The sequence below is a fragment of the Uloborus diversus genome, chromosome 10, assembly GCF_026930045.1.
Source record: "Uloborus diversus isolate 005 chromosome 10, Udiv.v.3.1, whole genome shotgun sequence".
NCBI classification, from domain to species: domain Eukaryota; kingdom Metazoa; phylum Arthropoda; class Arachnida; order Araneae; family Uloboridae; genus Uloborus; species Uloborus diversus.
Window position 1 is genome coordinate 91,625,284 of NC_072740.1, and position 21,168 is coordinate 91,646,451.

The 21,168-nt window shown below is 35.2% G+C and overlaps 1 protein-coding gene across 1 annotated transcript in view; it reads right to left on the minus strand.

Moving 5' to 3' along the window:
* LOC129231390 (inhibitor of growth protein 4-like) overlaps window positions 1-21,168 on the minus strand; it is a 49,960-nt gene that overhangs the window by 22,709 nt on the left and 6,083 nt on the right. The window contains exon 2 of the mRNA XM_054865693.1: window positions 2,787-2,858. Within this exon, the coding sequence (XP_054721668.1) occupies window positions 2,787-2,858 (72 nt within the window). The remainder of the gene's footprint in view (window positions 1-2,786; window positions 2,859-21,168) is intronic.

The following is a 21,168-nucleotide window of genomic DNA, read 5'->3' on the forward strand; positions in this document are numbered from 1 at the left end:
GAGGAGAAAGAAAACTTGTAAATTTGAGTCAGGATATTTTTAAAAACAAGCTTTGATAAATTGTAGATACAGTACCTGCTACTAATAAAATTACTGGATTCTAAAATCAACCATTTTTTTAAAATCAGATCTGGAAGAAAAGAATCATTGCAATATCAAAACATGCTAAAACCATCCTTTAATAAAATCGCTATTGCCATATTATAAAATCACTTTTGGACATCTTGCATAAAAATTTTATAAAGAAGCACAAAAAAGTGAAGAAGACTGTCGCAGAATATGAGGAAATTTCATTACCAAATTTCCTCTCTTCAATAGATGTCAGAAAAGCTCTTGATGTTATACGATGCACTTTAGAGCAGAGAGAAAAATATGAGATTGAAAATTTCAATATCGTTTGAAAGTTCACAAAATGCATTATATCTTTACTCTCCAATTCTATTCAAATATTGGCGCATTGCTTTTTAATTAATACCTTTGTTCCAATAAAAAGATTTACCTCATGTTAAAATATCGACCGTATTTTGAAAAACTCTAAAACAAAAATAAATGAAGTAATTCATTTCGTTTTCAGAGCATTTAAGCTTTTTGAAGCTTACATGCATGCTTTTATGCACTGTAAACATTATATTTTTCTTCACTTCTAAAGTGCATCGTATAACATCCAGCGCTTTTTTGACATCTATTGAGGGGGGAATTTGGCAATGAGATTTCCTCATCTTCTGAGACCTTCTCCTTCATTTCTTGGTCTTCTTTATCAAAATCTTTCATTTTTTCAAATTGAGTGTAGGTATGCTGGTTTATAAACTCGCTTTATAAAATCAACTGTACTGAAAACGACTGTGATTTTAATAAGCGGCGGACACTGTACTTCCATGGGATTGATTGCAATCAATAAGAAATCAGATATCTTATTATTATTTTTAAGTTCTCATAGAAAAAGGTACAATTAATGCATTGGAGTAGTTCTTAGACAGTAAATATGGTATTAAAAGAACAGGGAGAAAAAGAATATTTCATTGTGTAAGGTCTAAAGAGTACATTAAAAGAAAAGAACACAAGATATTATCATTTCATTTGTGTTTTCATGTTCTTCTGTTTTTCACGATCAACTTTTATCGATGATCAACTTTTCTATCATGGCCGCCAAGTATCAAGGAAAGTGGGGGAACCCTGAAGGTCCTCACAATTTCATTTTTGCTTCAAAGTCTAATTTTCAGCTACTTGCTTAAAAACTTGGGATAGCCCAGCTCTCCTTATCGGCTTCATGCTGTAGCTAAATGACATCAATCCAACTTTTAGCTGTGTTCATTTTTTAAATGAAATTTTAGCACTAACTATAAATTGTTGAAATTTACTAAGATCGGGCCGGGCCCGTCATTTTAAAGTTTTCCAAGGGGTGGGGAGGGTATGAATTTAATGCACTTTGCTGGGGAAAAACATCAAAATACAAGCAAAAATGCATGATTGCTATTTTCTAAATTCCCTGACTTCCTTGATTGCCCAGATGACTGGTCTGGTTTGGGCCCCTTTCACTCATTAAGCGGGTCCTATTTTAACCTTGACAAACTTCCGGAAGCATAAATCTCTCTGTTGAGAATTTTCTTAATATGTGTCGTGCAGGAGACTGGGGCATAATGCTGACACTGAGCCCCCAATCCAGATCCTTGGGTGGCAGATGACTTGGGGTGGGGTCATCATGCTAATTTTTTTTCCCTGGGCCAAGGTTTGGTTTTCGAGCATGGAGGTTGGGGGCCTCTCTACTCAGGGTCTCATTACCGAACAAGCCAACTAGACCATAGCTTAGGGCCCCTGTTATTTGGGGGCCTCCAAATGGCTAAAACTATTATCAAATGGCAAAAATTATGACATTTGACTACAAGGACGCCACAAAAAAGCGTTCGGCCTGGAGCCCCCGATATCTTAATCGGCTCTATCTCTACTTACATTGGAAAGAAGTGCAAAGTTTTGGTATTCCAGAAACAAAGTAAGAATCTCGAACTAAGTTTGATTCATGGAAGAATGTAATAAAATTGAATGAATATAGAGCTCAAAAATTTTCAGGCCCCTTCTGACTCCGGGCCCTTCCACGTTGCGGGGTCGTGTGGTACGTAGTTACGCCACTGGCAAGGAGAGTTCCGGTTTCATTTATTGCCTTACTAGTGTTATTTATTTTATGTTATGTGTACATGGAATGCATGACATTGATCTATTTTTTTAATACTGGCAGATAGTGTGGCCCATGCCAACACTGCAGCCCAACTGGTTAACAGCCGAACATTCTACCAATTGAGCTACTCAGCTATGTCATTCACAATATAAGGTAAATTTATTAATTTAACAAAACAACTCAGTCCACTGCTTTTAACCTTTATTTAAAAAAAAAAAAGAAAAAACAGGCAATGCAAAATCATTTTTTTTTTTTTGAAAGTCCTGGTAAAAATTTGGAAAATTTGGTTGGAATTCTGCTGAAGACAAAAAAAAACAAAAAAACAAAAAAAAAAACATTGAAATGAAAATTTCCATCCCGGATAGGAATTTGTGCCCTTCCGGATTTTAGCATGAAGCTCCATCCTACCAAGCAATTGTGTCCAAATTTTGGAATGCTATTTATTGAATTAATGTGTAATAAAGTACAGAAAACTGTTTCTTTTTTTGAAAAAAAAAAAAAAAAATAGAATGGGTCTATTTTTTGTCACATGCTTTAAAATGAGGGGTAATTCATGGAATTTGATTATAAAATAAGGAAGATTTGCGTAGCGACAGAAATAATAAATGAGATTCACCTTGGGCTCTTTGATCCAGATCTTGCATTAAGGTGAAGTTTCTCCGTAATTCCGCTGGCAAAGTTTCTATACCTAAAGAAGAAATAACATATAAACTAATGGCATACAGTCGAATCTCAATAACTCGAATCTTATAACTTGAATATTCTTTTATCTCAAAGTTTTCATTGGGTCCCAAACTCTTGAGATTGTTGTAGAAACTTCCCATAACTCGAACTACCAGTAACGCGAACGTTTTAGTCGGTCCCTTGGGACTTCCAGTTATTGAGAGTTGACTGTGAATATTACAAAAATACAAGATGCATAGTTCAGAATAAACACTAGATAAAAATAAATTTGGTTTGCTTACTTTCTTTGCTGTTATTCATATTATGCTGTAGTGGCAAATGTATGTTTAGCTCTTAAAAAAAAAATAAAACTAGTAATATCCTTTTCTTTTTTTAATTCTAAAACTTATTTATTTGAAAATAAGAAATAATTTTAAAATGCTGTTTCCAAATATTTTATTTAGGGGAAAGTGGGATAAAACCGGGAAGTTGGGAGCAAACTGGGTACCCCCTTCTAGCCCCTGTAAGCGCTGCAATCGCATGGGCAAGAGAGGAACTACCTTCCACCTTGATAAAGAAGCAGCAGCCATTAAATTAGAATGCAATCGACTTGCTTCTTTCATCGGGAACGAAATGGATGAAGCTTAGCAAAAGAAAAATGATGAAGCCCTCACTCTATTGTTCCTCATCGTGGAAGATTCATTTTTGAATGATATTGGAGATTGAGCCAGAGAGGCCTGGAACTCGTTAAAAGAGATGCACACATGGTTCGGTTTGTTACATGTGCTCCAGCTGATGAGGGAATTCTTCAACATTGTAATGAAGGTGAATAGAATCTGTTCAAGCCTACCTTGCAAGATTAATGGATCTGCACAGAAAATTAGCCAATGCAGGCTATGCATTTACAGAAAGAGAAGTTGCCCAAGTGATGCTGTTAGGACTACCAAAGGCATATGAATAGTTGATTCTGAACTTTGAAAAAGACGAAGCAAACCTGACAACTACATTTGTAAAGGCTAAATTGCTAGTTGAAGAAAAAATAGCAAGAAATGAGAATCTGCCGAAAGAATGCCATTAAGAACAGGCACTTCACACAAGAAGCTTTACCCCAACCAGAGATAACCTCTAATGGGGAAAAATCACAAAGAAGTATACACAAAGGAAGAATAATGAAGAGCCTGAAACAAACAGAAGAAAATATAACGAAGAATTTGAATACAGAAGGAAAAATCACGAAGAATTTGAAAAAAGAAGAAAAATTAATGAAGAGCTTGAAAACAGAAGAAAAAATACTAAATGCTTTAGTTGTGGTCAATGGGGACACATCTCAAAGTATAGCGAAGAAGCAAAGCAGCAAAACCAAAATAGTGCCAAGACAGCAGTTGACCTCAAGACTAACATTGCACCGTTTGCGGATGGAGGTGAACCCAGGAAGAGTAACTTCTGGATACTGGACAGTGGAGCCATAGAACATATGACTTCTGACAAAAGTAAATTCTGAAGTCTGAGAAAATATGCATATGAAGTTGAAGTGGCAAATTCTGAAAGGATATAAGTCAGCGGGATTGGAAATATTTCATTTTGCACACATGAAGAAAGCGAAGAAAGAAACGTTATCATTCAAGATGTTTTATTTGTCCCAGATCTAGGAGGAAATTTACTGTCTATTGGAAGAATAGAAGAAAAAGGCTTCAAAGTGGAATTTGCAGACAGCAAAGCCAGAATAATCGACAGGGAGAGAAAAATACTCCTGTCAGTCAAGAAAAAAGGAAGACATTACATCATTAAAGAACAGATAGAAACTGCCTGTGTGACTAGAACCAAAAGAACTGAACTGTTGCATAGAAGGCTCGGTCATCCACATTACAGTGCCATCAAAAATTTGGATCCTCTTGATGAAGACAAAAAATCATCAGAATCAGCAAATACACCATGCACCATCTGCATTCAAGGAAAAATGAAGTGGAAAAAGTTTCCGAAGTCCGCCAGTACACGAGCCAAGGATCTCCTTAAAATAATACACTCAGATGTTGTTGGCAAGATTTCTTCCTCGTCTCTTGGAGGTTCAAGCTATTTTGTCACGTTTACGGATGACTACTCACATTATACTACATTATATACTATGAAAGCCAAAAATGAAGTATTGGGAAAATTTGACGAGTACCGCCGCACAGTTGAAAACATCCAGAACAAGAAGATCAAGATTCTGAGAAGTGACAATGGGGGAGAATTCAAGAATACAAGTTTTGACAAGTACCTCACAATGCATGGGATTTAAAGACAGCTCACAGTGCCGGAAATACCACAGCAGTAGGGCTCGACCGATGGCATTTTTTGGCCGATGGGCCGATGCCGATTGTTCAAAGATGGCCGATGGCCGATGGCCGATTGTTTTCCTCCAAATGACCGATTGCCGATGGCCGATGGCCGATGCCGTTGGCCGATGGCCGATGCCGTTGGCCGATGGCAAAAAAAAAAAAAAAATCAAACAGAAATAAATTGATAAAATTGTCAGGGATTTAAAAGATCGTTGATTCATTTCACTTTACTTCCGTTCTACGAATAAGGAATTGTAATCACAAGAAAAAAAAAATCAGATTTTGACCTAAATTTCTATTTTACGATCACCCAATTTAAACTTCACAAGTTTTTTCGGCACATCTGCTGTACATGCATATGTACCTAAGAACATATAGATGACCGAAATATCCATTTTGAACGCCTCCTCAGTTAATTATCGCAAATTCTCTAGTGATGTCTTCATGCGCGTAAACTTGCGTCACTCAAAAACTTTATGAAATAGTAAGTTGAAAACTCATCTGTACGTATTATGATCTAAAAGTTAGAGGACAAGTTGTATAAAACCTTACCCTGAATAGTTCACATTACCGAAGCACATCGATCTACAAAGTAGTCACCTATATATATACAAATTGAACATATAACTAAGATTTCAGAAAAAGATTGTAATGATGTATGGATTTAGGAACACTAAACATAGTTAAAAAACATTAAACTATGTTGTTTAATCATTCCCCAAAAAAAAAAAAATAAATAAATAAATAATAATAATAAAACAATGAAACCTTCAACAAATTACGCAATTAAAGTGGAAAGATTGCACGTAGACATTTTTTAGTCATCAAATTAAACAAAAAAGGTAACAGATAAATTACAATATTAAATCATAATAGGAATATTTTTATACTTATTTAAAATGTATGAATAGAAAATTTTGCATTTTTCAGAAAACTAAAACAGTGACATAAATTTTGCTGAAAAAGAAAAAGCCATGAAAAGAGCGAGGTTCTTAAAACGCAGCTACAATAAACAAACTCAATATTTACACCAAGTTGATAACTGAATACATTTACTACTTGATCTGTTGTTTGCCCACATAATATTAAACAATTTGATTGTTTAATCTTTTATGAAGCTTTACAAACATGTTCAAACTAAATTGTTCAATATAACAATAATTTTCTGAAATTTAAAAAATTCCATAATAGAAAATCCTTGAAACTTTTCCATGAGAAACGAAAATAAGTTATTCATTGATTTTATATAAATACATTAAAATAGTTACTTACGACAGAAAAAAAAATCGATCTCAAAAAAGATGGCGCATTACAAAATGGGGGGGGGGGGGTCACCCTCTGATTTTGCAGTAACTCACACTTCGGCCCCAACCTCGGCCTATTTTAATGCTCTAAATTCTTTCTAAACAATAGATAAAGTTTTTGAAAAAAATCTCTAATTTTATGAATGGTGTTAGTTTTAAACAACTCAAAAGTACAACTAGAGTTTAATTTCAAAAATTGAGGGAGTGGGAGGAGGGACGCGCAAGTGTTCTTGGAAATTCAAAAAATAGTCGTAAAAAATAGAGTTCAAAATAATCATAAACATTGAGCAGAAAAACCCTTTCAAAACTTGCACCCGAGTTTGTTTTGATTTGCAGTGGCGGATTTAAAATATAGCAACTGTTGCAATTGCGCGAGAGGCACCATAACCATAGTGGCACCGTAGGAGTTAGAAAAATGCTTGTGATAAATGTTTTACAACTTCTGTGATAGGGAAATAGGGCCCCAAAATGTATTTCGACGGGCCCCAAACTTGTAACTCCGCCGAAGCGATACAGAAAAGACTGCATTACTGTGATTTATATTACAAATTATCAAAAATACCCGGCGTTGCCTGGGTCAGTCATAATTGCGAGAAACAATCGCTACTTTCTTTCGTTTTCTGTTTTAACTGAAAGAACTCAAAACACATCGCTTTGACGTGATTAAAAATCGAGCTTCTTCCTTACCCATAAAAGTAAAATAGCAATAAGTATAAAGAACGAACGAATATTAATTTAGAAACGAAAGCACGAATTTAAGCATATAAAAAATTGAAGAATTTCCAAAATACGAACTAACAAAAACAAAGATCACTAAAAAAAACCGTGCGCTTTATTTAATTAAATAGTACACACACACAAAAAAAAAGCTCTCTACTAGGTTTCTTTAAGGGTGCAAAAAGTAGAGTTAGAGTTAAATGACTTTAAACTCATGTTTGCTCCGGAGAAGCCTTGATTCAAAATTTTCATTATTGCTGTTGTTAGGCAACGAATTTTTGTAACAATGGGTTTTATATTCGCGACTCCAGAGCTCGAATACGCTACCTTGCGGTGAAAAACCAATGCTAAAGAAAAAGGTAAAACATTCCATTCCACGTGTTTTCTTTGGGGTAAACTACAGGCTTCTAGCAGTTTGTGGTGTAATGTAATTTCAGAAGAATAGAAAAGAAGGCTTCTCACAAACACGATGAAAAATTAATGTCATTCACTACGCGTCAAAGCAAGTTTTACGGTATTTTTTTTGTTTTACCTTTTTCATCCGCCATTAGACAGTCGCTTCTGCGCCCCCTATAGTTTATTGGAGCTGCGAATTTAATCATTTAATGGGGAAATTATATGAAATTTACTGTTTTCCACCATAACTTTTTAAAACTAAGTTTATAAGGAATAAATTGTAGCCTAAGTTGCTCCCGGATAATATAGCTATATATGTTGAAAAAATTATTAAAATCCGTCCAGTACTTTTGAAGTTTACCCCCGGACATCCCCAAAGAAGCAGCCATATATATATATATATATATATATATATATATATATATATAAATGAATGTTTGTCTGTATGTCATCCATGAACTCAAAAACTACCCGGCAGATTTGGCTGAAACTTTCACCGTTTGTTATTTTTGGTACTGGGAATGTTTATAGACCAGTTCGAAAAAAATCCGATCGATAGTTCCTTTTTTATTCCAATTTAAGTCACAATCCATTGGATAAATACGAATAAAATTATCGGCTGCAGAAATTAATTCGCGTGAAAGATCTCATTGATAAGAAGTTAACTGTTGCAATTTTTCTTGAGTTTGAACAAATAAATTCTTTCTTTATTGTTTTATGGCTTTTCATGCAACGGGGGGATTTAAAACTTTTTCTATTTGATATTTTTAGCGATTGATTGATCTTGCAAACTGCGTGAGTACAAAATTTGAGTATAGTCACGGCTTCACTTGATACCTGGACCGATTATTATGAAAATTGCTATATATGTGTATTTTTCCACGGAGAAGGTGCATAATATGCTCATTGAAGCCACTCACCACCAGGTGGCACTGCAGAGTAGCAACTTCTGCCCCGTTCAACCGATTGTCATGAAAATCAGTATAATGATGTTTTTTTTTTTTTGTTGTCGTAGCAACGCGCGTCGGGTACAGCTAGTTTATGTATAAAGATGAGGATACAACTCCTAAGAAAGCAATAAATGTCATGCTTGCTCCAGAGAAGCCTTGATTCAAAATTTTCATTGTGATTACTTTTAATATTGCTGTTCTTAGGCAACGAATTTTCCTAACAATAGGTTTTATAGTTAATCATAACATGGGGAAATTACATGAAATTTAATGTTTTCCACCATAACTTTTTAAAACTAAGTTTTTAAGGAATAAATTATAGCCTAAAATGCTCCCTGATGATGTAGCAATCTATGGTGAAAAAAAGGTTAAAACCTGTCCAGTAGTTTTGAAGTTTATCCCGGACATCCCCACAGAAGTAGCCATTTATGTATATAGATATCGAAAAATTAAGAATTACCGTCGGCTCAACCGGAATCTAACAAAATGACACAAAAACCGGTTTTGCCATCTCATATTTGTTTCCAAGGGGTCCAATTCGGCAATATATTACCAAATGATCGTCAGTCTGAGACACTATATTAGTTTTGCATTGAAATAAGTAATTAATAGCCACAAAAAATGAGTAAACAGGCTTTTCAGAACACCCGATCGAAAACAAAAAAGGAAGTGCACAACTGGAAGTGCACACCCCACATGCGAAAATTATCCTTCTACAGCTTACGATTTTTGAGTTATGACTTATGAGAGGTATGTACGTACATCCAGCAGCAAGGAACAACGCAATAATAAACTTGTTTGGTACTTGAATGCAGTATTAAAAACTCTTTCAGGGGTGACTAAAATAGAAATTCATACTGAAATTTAGTAAACAATTTTATATGAAAACAACCTTTACTTTGTATTAAAAAGTAAAACATCAAAGGTCCTTTTTTTTCAAAAACATCGGCCAGTTCCATCGGCTTTTCGATGTTTTTAAGGCCGATGGGCCGATGTTTCCTGCAATTTAGCATCGGCCGCCGATGCCGATGCCGATGGATAAATTGTTGAACAATCGGCGCCGATGCATCGGTCGAGTCCTACACAGCAGAACGGCAAATCTGAGAGATTGAATCAGACGTTGATAAACACAACAAGATGTTTACTAATTGAATCCGGAGCAGGCCATGAATTTTGCGCCGAAGCAGCAGCTACTACAGCCTACCTAAACAACAAGTGACCATCCTGTGCAATAAATGGCAAGATCTCCGATGAAGTTTGGTCAAACTCTAAAAGTAAAATAGATCACCTCAAGGTATTTGGATGCAGAGCATGGAGTCATACTCGCTCACATTCAAGGAAAAGCAAACTTGACCCAAAGGCTATAGAATGCGGTTTTCGTTGGCTATCCAACTGGACAGGCTACAAGTTATATGATTTGAAGAAAAAAGTTTTTCATAAGCAGAGATGTAATCTTTGAAGAAAATATTTTTCCCTTAAAGGTAGAAAATTGTGATGATACTGCAGAAAGCTATTCTTAGCATTAAAAATTTTGAAGATGAAGACTGCATGAACACATCTGAAGAAGTTGATGGTTCAAATTTAGAAAATCAGATGCCTTTCAATCATCAAGAATCACAGGACTTATGCACTGAAGCACACTCGAATCAACAGATAGAAGACATCCCAGATGACAAGTGTGAAAATTTAAATGAATCACTTGGAGATATTGAAGACGTGCCTGACACACATGATGATGTTACTACTGAAGCACCAAATAGCAGTTCGGACAGTGGTAGCAAGAGAGGAATAGGTGCAAGGTCTGTGAATCTTCCCAAACACCTTACGGATTACTATCTCTTCAATGCCAAAGAGGCACACCATGATGAGAGAGACCCAGTGACAGTCAAAGAAGCCATGCAATCCCCTGAAGCAGACATGTGGAGAGAGGCTATGAATGAAGAAATTGCAAATCTCACTCAAGCACAAACATGGGAACTTACTGCAAGACCACCAGGAGTGAAGATAATACCGTCCAGGTGGCTGTTTTGCAGAAAAAAGGATGAATCTGGAAAATGAGCCAAATTCAAGCCCAGAGTAACTGCAAAAGGTTACGTTCAGGTATCTGGCAAGGATTTCCAAGATACCTTTGCACCTGTCATCAAGCTTAAATCCATTCGACTATTACTTGCAATAGCTGCCCAAAAGGATCATGAAGTCCACCAAATGGATATAACAGCTGCCTATCTCAAATGCATTTTGGAAGAGGACCTATATGTGGCACAGTCTGATAGATGCATTGAAAAAGGTAATAGCATCTTGTCTGCCACCTGAAAGAGTATATATGGTCTCCGACAATCAGGAAGGGTATGGAACTCTTGTTTGAATGACTTCCTAATGATTATATACAAATACAAATGTGACGACCAGTAACAGGCTCTGGGCTCAGCTAGGCTGGTCCTAGTCAATTAATTAGTCCCCAATGAAGATCAATGGCCCTCTTAAAGCTATCCACTCCCTTGCTCATTACCGCCTCTTCCGGTAAGCTATTCCAAGTGCCCACGACCCTGCTAAAGTAGTAGTTTTTCCTGATTTCCAAGTTAGCCTGAGATTTAAATAGCTTAAAACAATGACCCCCTTGTCCTGCTTTCCCCGCAAAAATTTAACCCATTTACATCTTTCATTTTGATAAATTTAAATAACTGAATCATGTCCCCTCTGACTCTCCTTTGCTCCAGTCTATACATGTTAAGCCTATTAAGTCTGGTATCATAATCTAACTCTGAGAGTCTCCTTACTAATTTAGTTACCCTTCTTTGAACCCTTTGCAATACAAAAATATCTTTCTTCAGATAAGGCGACCAAAACTGAATAGCATACTCCAAATGAGGTCTTACTAAACTCCTATATAAAGGCAGAAGAACTTTCTTAGATTTGTTTGAAATAGATCTATTGATAAACCCAAGCATTTTGTTGGCTTTGTTACTAGCAATACTGCACTGTTGACTAAACTTTTATACTAAACTTTTATTTTACTTATTATGGATTAATAAGAGCTAAAGCAGACCCTTGTATTTAATTTTGCCATGAAAGAAACATCATAATTGGAGTCTACGTTAATGACCTCCTCATCATTGGCGGAATAGAAGAAATAAACAAGTTCAAAGGAAAAATTAAAGAAAAGCTTACTGCGAAAGATCTAGGACCTGCAAAATAAATTTTATCTATGCAGATAAACAAAGAAGATGGATCCTACACTTTAGATCAGACTGCATACGTAAAAGAAATCTTAGAATCCTACAAGATGACTGAAGCAAGGCATGCAGCCACACCACTAGATCCTAGTATAAAGTTTAACAAAGTAGACGACCAAGAATGGGAAGAAATCAAAGAGGAAAGTGAAGAGATTCCATATAGACAAGCTATTGGAAGCCTATTGTACCTCACCTGTGGTACTCGTCCAGATATGGCCTACTCATCTACCTATATGAGCCAGTTCAATGAAAGGCACTCTAAAGAACATGGGCAGGGTGTAAAGCACATCCTAAGGTACTTGATGGGAGCCTGAGACAGAAAGCTGAAATTTATGAAGACAGGCGAACCACTGCGAATCTATTCTGATGCTGACTGGGGAGGTGACAGAACAGACCGAAAATCCTACAGTGGGTATATAATGCTACTTGAGGGAGCTCCAATCTCTTGGTCCAGCAAGAAGCAGCTGACAACAGCCTTGTCATCAACAGAGGCCGAATACATAGCCAATGGGTCACACTGCCAAGGAGACTATCTGGATAAATGATCTCTTAGGGGAAATATGCAACGAGTTGATGTCCTCACCTCAGAAAGTTACTGGTCGATAACCAGGGAGCCATCTTTACTGCGAAGAACCCTGTGACTTCCGAGAGAAGTAAACACATCAACATAAAATATTTCTTTTTGAGAGACTTGGTGAAGGAGAAAAGAATTGTGTTTGAGTACATACCATCAAGTGAATATCTTGCTGACCTTCTCACAAAGCAGGTGTTGAAGAAGATTCTTCAAGGAGATTTAAGTATGCAGCTACATACCTTGACAAATGAACATTACGAGCCAAAACCTTCTCCTATCCTGAAGGACTTGCTTCACATTAGTGAGATTTTTTGACTTTGGTGTTCATATGTAAAGAATCATTTTTTGAACTTTAACTATTTTTTTTCAATTTAAATGCAAAAAGTTATTTAGTTTACTGAAGTTAAAAATTTTAAATAATGTTTTTTGAAGTGAAATTGTTAATTCATATTATGCTGCATAACTAGTGAATCTCAATGTGGTCTAGATGTAGAATTTATGGTTATATTCTTGTCTATGTTTTTTTTTTGTTGCCAAGTTGAAGGGTACAAGTATTTAAACAGCGCCATTTGCAAGGGGGCGTGTTAAATTAATGCCCATTACACTGTTTAAAAAATATTTTTATCCTTTCATTACTTAACTGTAAGTTTAATTTAACATTTGTACGAAGTTAGTTATATGGCAACAAGTTGTTCTTGCAAAGTTATGTTTATGTAATTTGGCAACGTTCCTGCCTCGTAGTGGTTTCTCTCGCTTGCTGTGCTCGCCAGCAAGTAGCGTGTGTCTGTAAATATCATGTAAATCTGTAAATACAAATTCTTTTCTTCAATCTGAACCTATTTGTGTGCTTTTCCACCAATATATGTCACTAAATAAAACTTGAATTTTGTGGAAACTTTTAAAATTTTTATTTTCTCATAGCAATAACATGTCTACCACACATTACATCGCCATTTCCACACATTTGCCCCCCCCCCCTGGGGCAAAACCGGGTAAAATGACATTTTTTACAAAAAAATTAATAAAATTAAAAAAAAAAAAAAACTTATATTTTTGAAACTGTGGTTGCATTAACAGATAGGTAGTGCATACTTTTGCAAAATTTTGTTCCTTTATGGTAAAAACTGCTTTCTGAAAGGCTGCAAACCTTTCAGAATTCCTTGGTCCCGGTTTTACCCCTCTTTCCCCTACTAATAATTATTTCATTAGTAAAAAAAAAATCTCCCAATTTCAATTTGCTCAAACTGAAAAAGGAGCCCCATCTAATTGTTGCTTTGTTTTCGTAAATTTTATTTTCAATTACTCTCCGGCAAATAACAAACTGACCACCAGAACAATTATTTCTGTTTTTTATTTTCATTGGCAAATTATATCGATTACCAAACATTTCATTTATCAATGATATAGTTTTTTCCAAAAATTCTATAAAAAAAAAGAAACATCCTCTTTTTCTATTATTAGCCAAAAGGAAAAAAATCCCATTAGTTACTCTGAAAGTTGGACAAGCGAATGTAAAAAGTAAATGATGATCTGATTAGATTTGTTCACATACTTTTTGAGTTGATATTTTGCAATTACTCTACAAAAAGAAGACAATGTTTTAGTGTTTAAACAAAATTCAAGACTAAATTTACCAATAAATGGAGTGAATCAGAACTTTTCAAGCTTTGGCAATAAAAAAAATTAAATATTTTTTAAAGTTGAATTTTCAACCAGAAACATAAGTCTTGTTTCTTTTCTTGTAGTTTTAAGCAAAAATAAAACATTTTGAACAGTTTGTAACTGTACGTGCATATTTTTAGTGGTGTTCCAACTCACCCCAGAGAAAGGAATGAATTGGAGTGCAAAACAGGGCCATGTTCAAGGGGAGATTTTTAGGGGTTAAACCCCTCCCATTGGGGGAAAATAATGATAAAAAGCAATATGAAGAAAATGATATTTAACTTAGTTATAGAGTTAATGTTTATATCAGTGTTCTTTTTTAAGTCATTTTCTTCGATTTTTCTCTGCAATTTACGAGTGCCCACTCTTCACTGACTAAAATTATATTTTAGAAAACCAGTGGCAAAAGAGCCACTGAATAGCCCGACAATACAAAACATCCTATACGAAATATTGTTTGGTATACACAGCATGTATGAACAAAATATTAGTATCAAATTTTTAATACTTTTTGCAATATGCTATGTATTTCATAGATAAAAAGGCTTGATTCTGAAGAAGCTGAAAAACAACATATTATATCCACTAGCGAAGCCAGAATTTACCAAATTGGAGAAACCCAAACGTCCCTACTTGTATATAATACTATACTTTAATCGATTATTTCAGAAAGGGCACAAGTCCAATGGCTCCCCGTAGGACTTACGCCCTTTCTGAAATAACCGATTCACTTGTTATCACTTTCTAGGAATAGAAAAATCAATGGCTATGTGACATTGACCCCTAAAGTACTCCGTTGCTTGATTATAACCATAAAACAGAAACGAATATTTGGTACAAGGCGTGTTTTCATGCCACTGAGCGAAATGATTTTTAAAAGATCTTTAACCCCCCCCCCCCCTTTGTGAAATCCTGGACACGGGCCTGGCGCAAAAATCGTTATCTGTAACGATTCAGCCTTCTTTTATAAAGTTATGAAAAAATAATAATGAAGAGGAAGTAACTGTCAAATAAAATGGTTATTTTTTTATTTGACATTTGTAAAAAATATGAAAAAAAACTCAGAACTCAATTAAGATTAAAATAAATCGTAAGAAAAATGTGTTTGAGTTTTGAAATATAAAGGTTTAATAAATAAAATTCTTCTTGTCTTTTATTAAAGTTATCATGTCCTTGAAGTGAGCAAACACTTCTAATGCTTTCATTTGGCTGAAGTACAGCCAAACTGAAGTTTTTTTATGATGTTGTCCAGAAAGCACATTACTTCCTCCTCCGATTGATAATGTATCCAGATATTGTACATCATTTTATAAATTTTTTCCACAAATCTGTCATTCTTTGGGTACAGGATTTTGGCAACACAGAGTCGGTACAAGATTTTTTCCCAAGAACTTTAGTAACCTTTTGGAGCTAATGTACTGAATAGGATATTTGGAGCTTCTGCTGAATAGAATAATTGGGGGGGGGGGGGGTATCTTTAGATGATGGTTTTCTGTGAGTATTTTTTTTTTGCTTCCTTTACCTTTTTTTCTGTTTTTCTCTCCTAAAACAAACTTTAACCAAGACATCAGCCAGTTTTTGTCTTTTGAGGGGAAAAGAGGGGCATCAGGCTCATACATTCAAAAAACTAACACACAAGGATTGGCAATATGGTTTAAAAAATAAAGTTTCGGTACAGGGTTCACCTCCAACCCCTCCCTCCTCATTGGGCTTAGATGCATATATTTTCACGTATAACTTGAAAGCATTATTGTGTGGTCAAATAAACCCTTGCAATGATCTGAGGAAAGAGTCAGAACAAAAAAAAAAAAAAAACACATTGCCTGTAAAACCTAAATCTGTGGCGTTGTCAGGAATGCTTCACTTTTTATGATGCAGCATATTCTTAGATGTTAGACTGTTGTGCAGGTCTGTGCCTAGTAAAATACTTTCCTTAAGTTTAGAACACGAAAAGGTCAGTATTTACATACAAATACAAATACAAAAGTGACGACCAGTAACAGGCTCTGGGCCCAGCTAGACTGGTCCTAGTCAATTTACAATCCCCAGTGAAGATCAATGGCCCTCTTAAAACTGTCTACTCCCTTGCTCATTACCACCTCTTCCGGTAAGCTGTTCCAAGGTTCCACTACCCTGCTAAAATAATAATTTTTCCTAATATTCATGTTAGCCTGACCATACAGAGTTTTGCTGGTGATGAAAAAGTGAGGCTACTTGGCTTTACATGTGCAGTCTTGTTAAATATCCAATTGTGTTTTTAGAGTGACAAAATTTCATTTAACTAACTCTTCATGGTATTATCTTCCAAAAAATATATTGGCAACTAAAAATATCCAAACATTCATTTATGGGGAATTTCTTAGTATGTGAAGTTTCCTTTTGTTTCACCTGGTGTTCCGATTAACTGCACATCTTAGGGTATCATACAGTTTGAACATTAATAAGAATACTTTTAAACTAATGCATGAATTGAAACAAGCATGATTTTTGCATACCTGACTTTAAATCAACTTTAAAATCAAATTTTATTATGAGCAGAATACATTGTGCGCCTACCTCTGTGGTAGCTAAGTATGAAAAGAATCACTTCGAAGTCTATCATTTAAGCTTGTCCTTTTTAACAAATGACAATCTTGCCAACCTATCAGAGGACATCAAGGAGGTCGGAGGCCAAGCTTCAGGTTCTTCCAATGCACGAATCCAGAGGATTCCCAATCGAATACAGCGATTGGGACTGAAAAGGGGGTAGGGGGCAAAAAATGACACTTAAAAGCCATAGGATTTTTAGCTACTGCAAAAAAAAAAAAAAAAATGAAGGGAAAAAAAAAAAGATAAAATAAAGTATACAAAATTTACTAAGTCTGGTTTTTAGGGCATATGAGTGGTAATTGATGTTAACAATTAAAGTATTGATTTACTAATACCTAAACAATGTTTCGTAAACAGATATACAAAGTAAAACAAATAATTATGATCTGAAAGTTTTGACACTTATGCTTATTTATATAGTTTCTAGTTTTCATTCCTAAATTGGAAAATAAAACAAATAAATGAACCCCCCCCCATAAAAAGTGTCCCCCCCCCCCCGAATTGCCACCACTCAACGAATCTAAATTGAGATTTCCAGTGCATATCATGACTTCAGTATTGCACTAGGGATACCAGGTTTGTAAAATGTATTGCAACAACTGAGAAATTGTTTTTCCTGATGTTATGCTAAACTTCAAACATTGCTGAGGGGAATAAATCAGACTTACCATTTTCTGCTAAAAAGATTTTCTGCACATAGTTCATTTTTGTATTTTAACCTATGTAATCAAGAAATGTAGATGATATTTTCGAAAATATCAAAAAATATCTGGTATTTTGATAGAAAAGCAGACTAAACTGCTGATAAACAATTCCAGAAAATTTATAAACATAAAACTACACAGGAGTTCAGCCTTCAAATCTAAATTTTGCTTTATGTTTAACAAATTTTTATAAAATAAAACCATAGAAAATAGAAAAACCTTCTTAAAAATTCAGCACATTTTGCGTATTAAGAAAAAAGTAAAATTTAAGATTCACTCATATATGTCAAGGAACTCAAAATAATATAGACTTGACTGACCTCATTAATCAATATAATCATTCGTTCTTACTTTTGATTAGGGTTTATACTTAGCACCTAGACTATTCATTTAGATTGAAACTCTTCAGTGGTGTTCATCTGCCACCCCCCCTCCCACAACAAAGGCATACCTCCTCCAGGCACGTACCCAGAATTTCATAAAGGGAGGGGTTTTGCTTCAATGTTATTTCCTTTTTACCTGCATTGCAGGAAAATACAATAGTGTGAGAAATAATTCATTTTTTCTTTAATGGTCAGAGTGAGGGGTGTAGTCGTGTGTTTGTGGGGGGGGGGGTATGTTCCAAATTCCCAGAAACCTTGGTTTTAAGTAATATTATCTATTGCATCATGTCAGAATCGTTATTAACCTCACCTCCCAGAAGTTTACTTCTGGCTGTGCTACTTAGCTCAATATTTATTCACAAAAATACAGTCGGACCTCGATATAAGGTCACTCCACAGGACTTCACAAAACTGACCTTATAAGCGGGGTGACCTTATAACTGATTCATATATATATTTATTGATAAATAAGGATGTTCTTACAAGGATGTATACATTAATTCTTTTCAAAATTTAATTCGTCCAAAAACATCAGTTAATTAAATTATAATAGTTGAATTGATTTGAACCAATTGAAATTTTTGGAATTACAGTAGAAGACCGTTATAACGCACACCTTGGGACCAGAGTTTTTGCATTATACAGGTTTTTGCGTTTCATAGATAATTTCAAATTTTAAAGCTAATATTCAGAATATATCTATATATTAGCACTTCAGAGTTAGTTTTATCTGCAATGAGTATTAAAGCTCCAATATTACAATTAGCTATTCACAAATAATATGTTTCACAATCAAAATCCTGCACTTCTGCTAGCTTCATGGTTTGCATAAAAGCTGCATTTTCAAGAGCCATCTGGTATTTTCTGTTTACAATGAGTACTAATTTTCAATTTAAAAACTTTGAAAAAAGATGGAAAGATGAAAAACTTTCAAAATTTAATTTGCCTAACAATTTTTATTTTTGCAAAGCAAAACAGAGGGATTTTTTAAATTTCAAAACCTATTGTTTACTTTTGAAAAGTAGTGTGGTTAATAGAGAATTGCGTTATACAGTTCGGTGTTATAACGGTCTTCTACTGTAATAAGAAATTTTGAAATGCTTTTTTAAAACTTAAATTTAGAATAAAACTGCATTCAAATATGCCCAAGCAAAGAACTGATGTGCAACTTACCTCGCTTAAAATTACATTAATATAGGACTGATGCATTTTTTCTTTAGTTTAAGCACAATGGTTTCTAAGTATCTTCTGAAAATTTTCTTCGGCTTCTAATGACTGGTAAAAAATTGCGATATGTACATACTGAGTGCTCACGTTACTGCTTCATATTTAGTATCACTGTCGTAACACTCACTTTCTACTGCTAATTTACTACGTTAATAGGAAAAATGACTTTTCACTTTTTAAGGATCGTATATCGCGTAAAATTCTTGGAAGTGAATCGATTAGGCAATGAAATCATTTAAAGAAGTCAGGCAAAAGTGACCTTATAAGCGATTAATGTATTATGACCTGACCATATATCCGATTATACATAACATAGAATTCCTATTCAGCAAGCCGGGACTTTAGAAAAGTGACCTTATATGCGTGGTGACCTTCGAAGTGGGTGACCATATATCGAGGTCTGACTGTACACTTACATTTATACAAATACAAATACAAAAGTGACAACCAGCAACAGGCTCTGGGCCCAGCTAGACTGGTCCTAGTCAATTTACAATCCCCAGTGAAGATCAATGGCCCTCTTAAAACTATCTACTCCCTTGCTCATTACCACCTCTTCCGGTAAACTGTTCCAAGGTTCCACTACCCTGCTATAATAATAATTTTTCCTAATATCCATGTTAGCCTGAGATTTAAATAGCTTAAAACAATGACCCCTTGTCCTGTTTTCAGTGCTAAACTTCAGCCCCGTAACATCTTTCGTTTTAATAAATTTAAACAACTGAATCATGTCCCCTCAGTCTCTTCTTTGCTCAAGACTGTACATTTTTAACCTTCTAAGCCTGGAATCATAGTCTAAGTGGGAAAGTCCATTTATTAGCCTTGTAGCTCGCCTTTGAAACCTTTCCAATACATTAATGTCTTTCTTAAGATAAGGAGACCAAAACTGAACAGCATACTCCAAATGAGGTCTTACCAAACTTCTATATAAGGGCAGAAGAACTTCTTTAGATTTGTTTGAAATAGATCTATTGATAAACCCAAGCATCTTATTGGCCTTGTTACTAGCAATGCTGCACTGTTGGCTAAACTTTAAATCCTGACTTATTAAGACCCCCAGATCAGTAACTTTGTCTGCCTGACTAATGACTGAACCTTGCAAATAATAACTTGTACACTTATTTCCATGCCCTAAATGTAGCACTTGACATTTCCCAACATTAACAGCCATACCCCATTTATCAGCCCACTCCGTAATATGATCTAGATCCTCTTGCAGCTGTTTTGCTTATTCTTCATTATCTACAGTCCCCATAACTTTGACATCATCAGCAAAACAATTCATGTTCCCAGAAATATTTTTGTGAATATCGTTCATAAAAACAATGAACAAAACAGGCCCAAACACTGATCCTTGAGGAACCCCGCTTAAAACCTCACTCCAATTAGAATAATTTCCCCTTACAACTACCCTTTGTTTCCTTCCGGTCAGCCAGTTTTTTACCCAAATGAAAGTTTTCCCTCCTATTCCTATATCAGCTAAATTGCTAAGTAGAGCAACATGCGGTACCTTATCGAAAGCTTTTTGAAAATCAATGTAAACAACATCTACAGGCTTCTTAGTGTCCAAAGCCATGGTAACTTTGTCATAGAAATGTAATAAATTAGTTGCACAAGATTTGCCTTTCCTGAAACCATACTGAAAACTAGTCAATAGATTATTAGTCTCTAGAAAATTTACTATCTTAATTTTTATCAATGTTTCAAAAATTTTGCAAACCACCGAAGTTAGACTCACAGGTCTATAATTTCCCACACTCCCTTTAGACCCCTTAGACAGACTATCATTTTAGGGGGGGGGGTAATTCTGAAGAATGATCCCCCCTCCCTCATGAACAAACTTTACAGTTCTGGGTACAAAAACTTTTTCTACTCAGGTGTCAATAAAAAGCACCAAATTGTCCAGGGATAAGGCATAAACATTACGAATTAGTTTCACAAGCAACAAAAGGAAGTAATATTTCAAATATTTACTTTCAAAAATACTTAATGAATTGAAAAACTACTAAATCGTTTACATTTTATTCATAAAGTGTTTGAACACAATGTGGACTGATACTATTGTCGACGGTTTAGAGGGGTCTTGACCCTCCTCTTGTATCGGCCACTGAGTATGGTAGACATATGCTGGAGCATCAGCCCATCCCCCCAAAACAGAAAAAGACCCATTTAACTACCCTTTCCCCCGAAAAGTTTCAATGACATACAGTCTGTGCCACGGACAGACTGCCCCCCACCTGCCTCATGTGTATCCCCAGAGCTACCAACTGCTATGAAA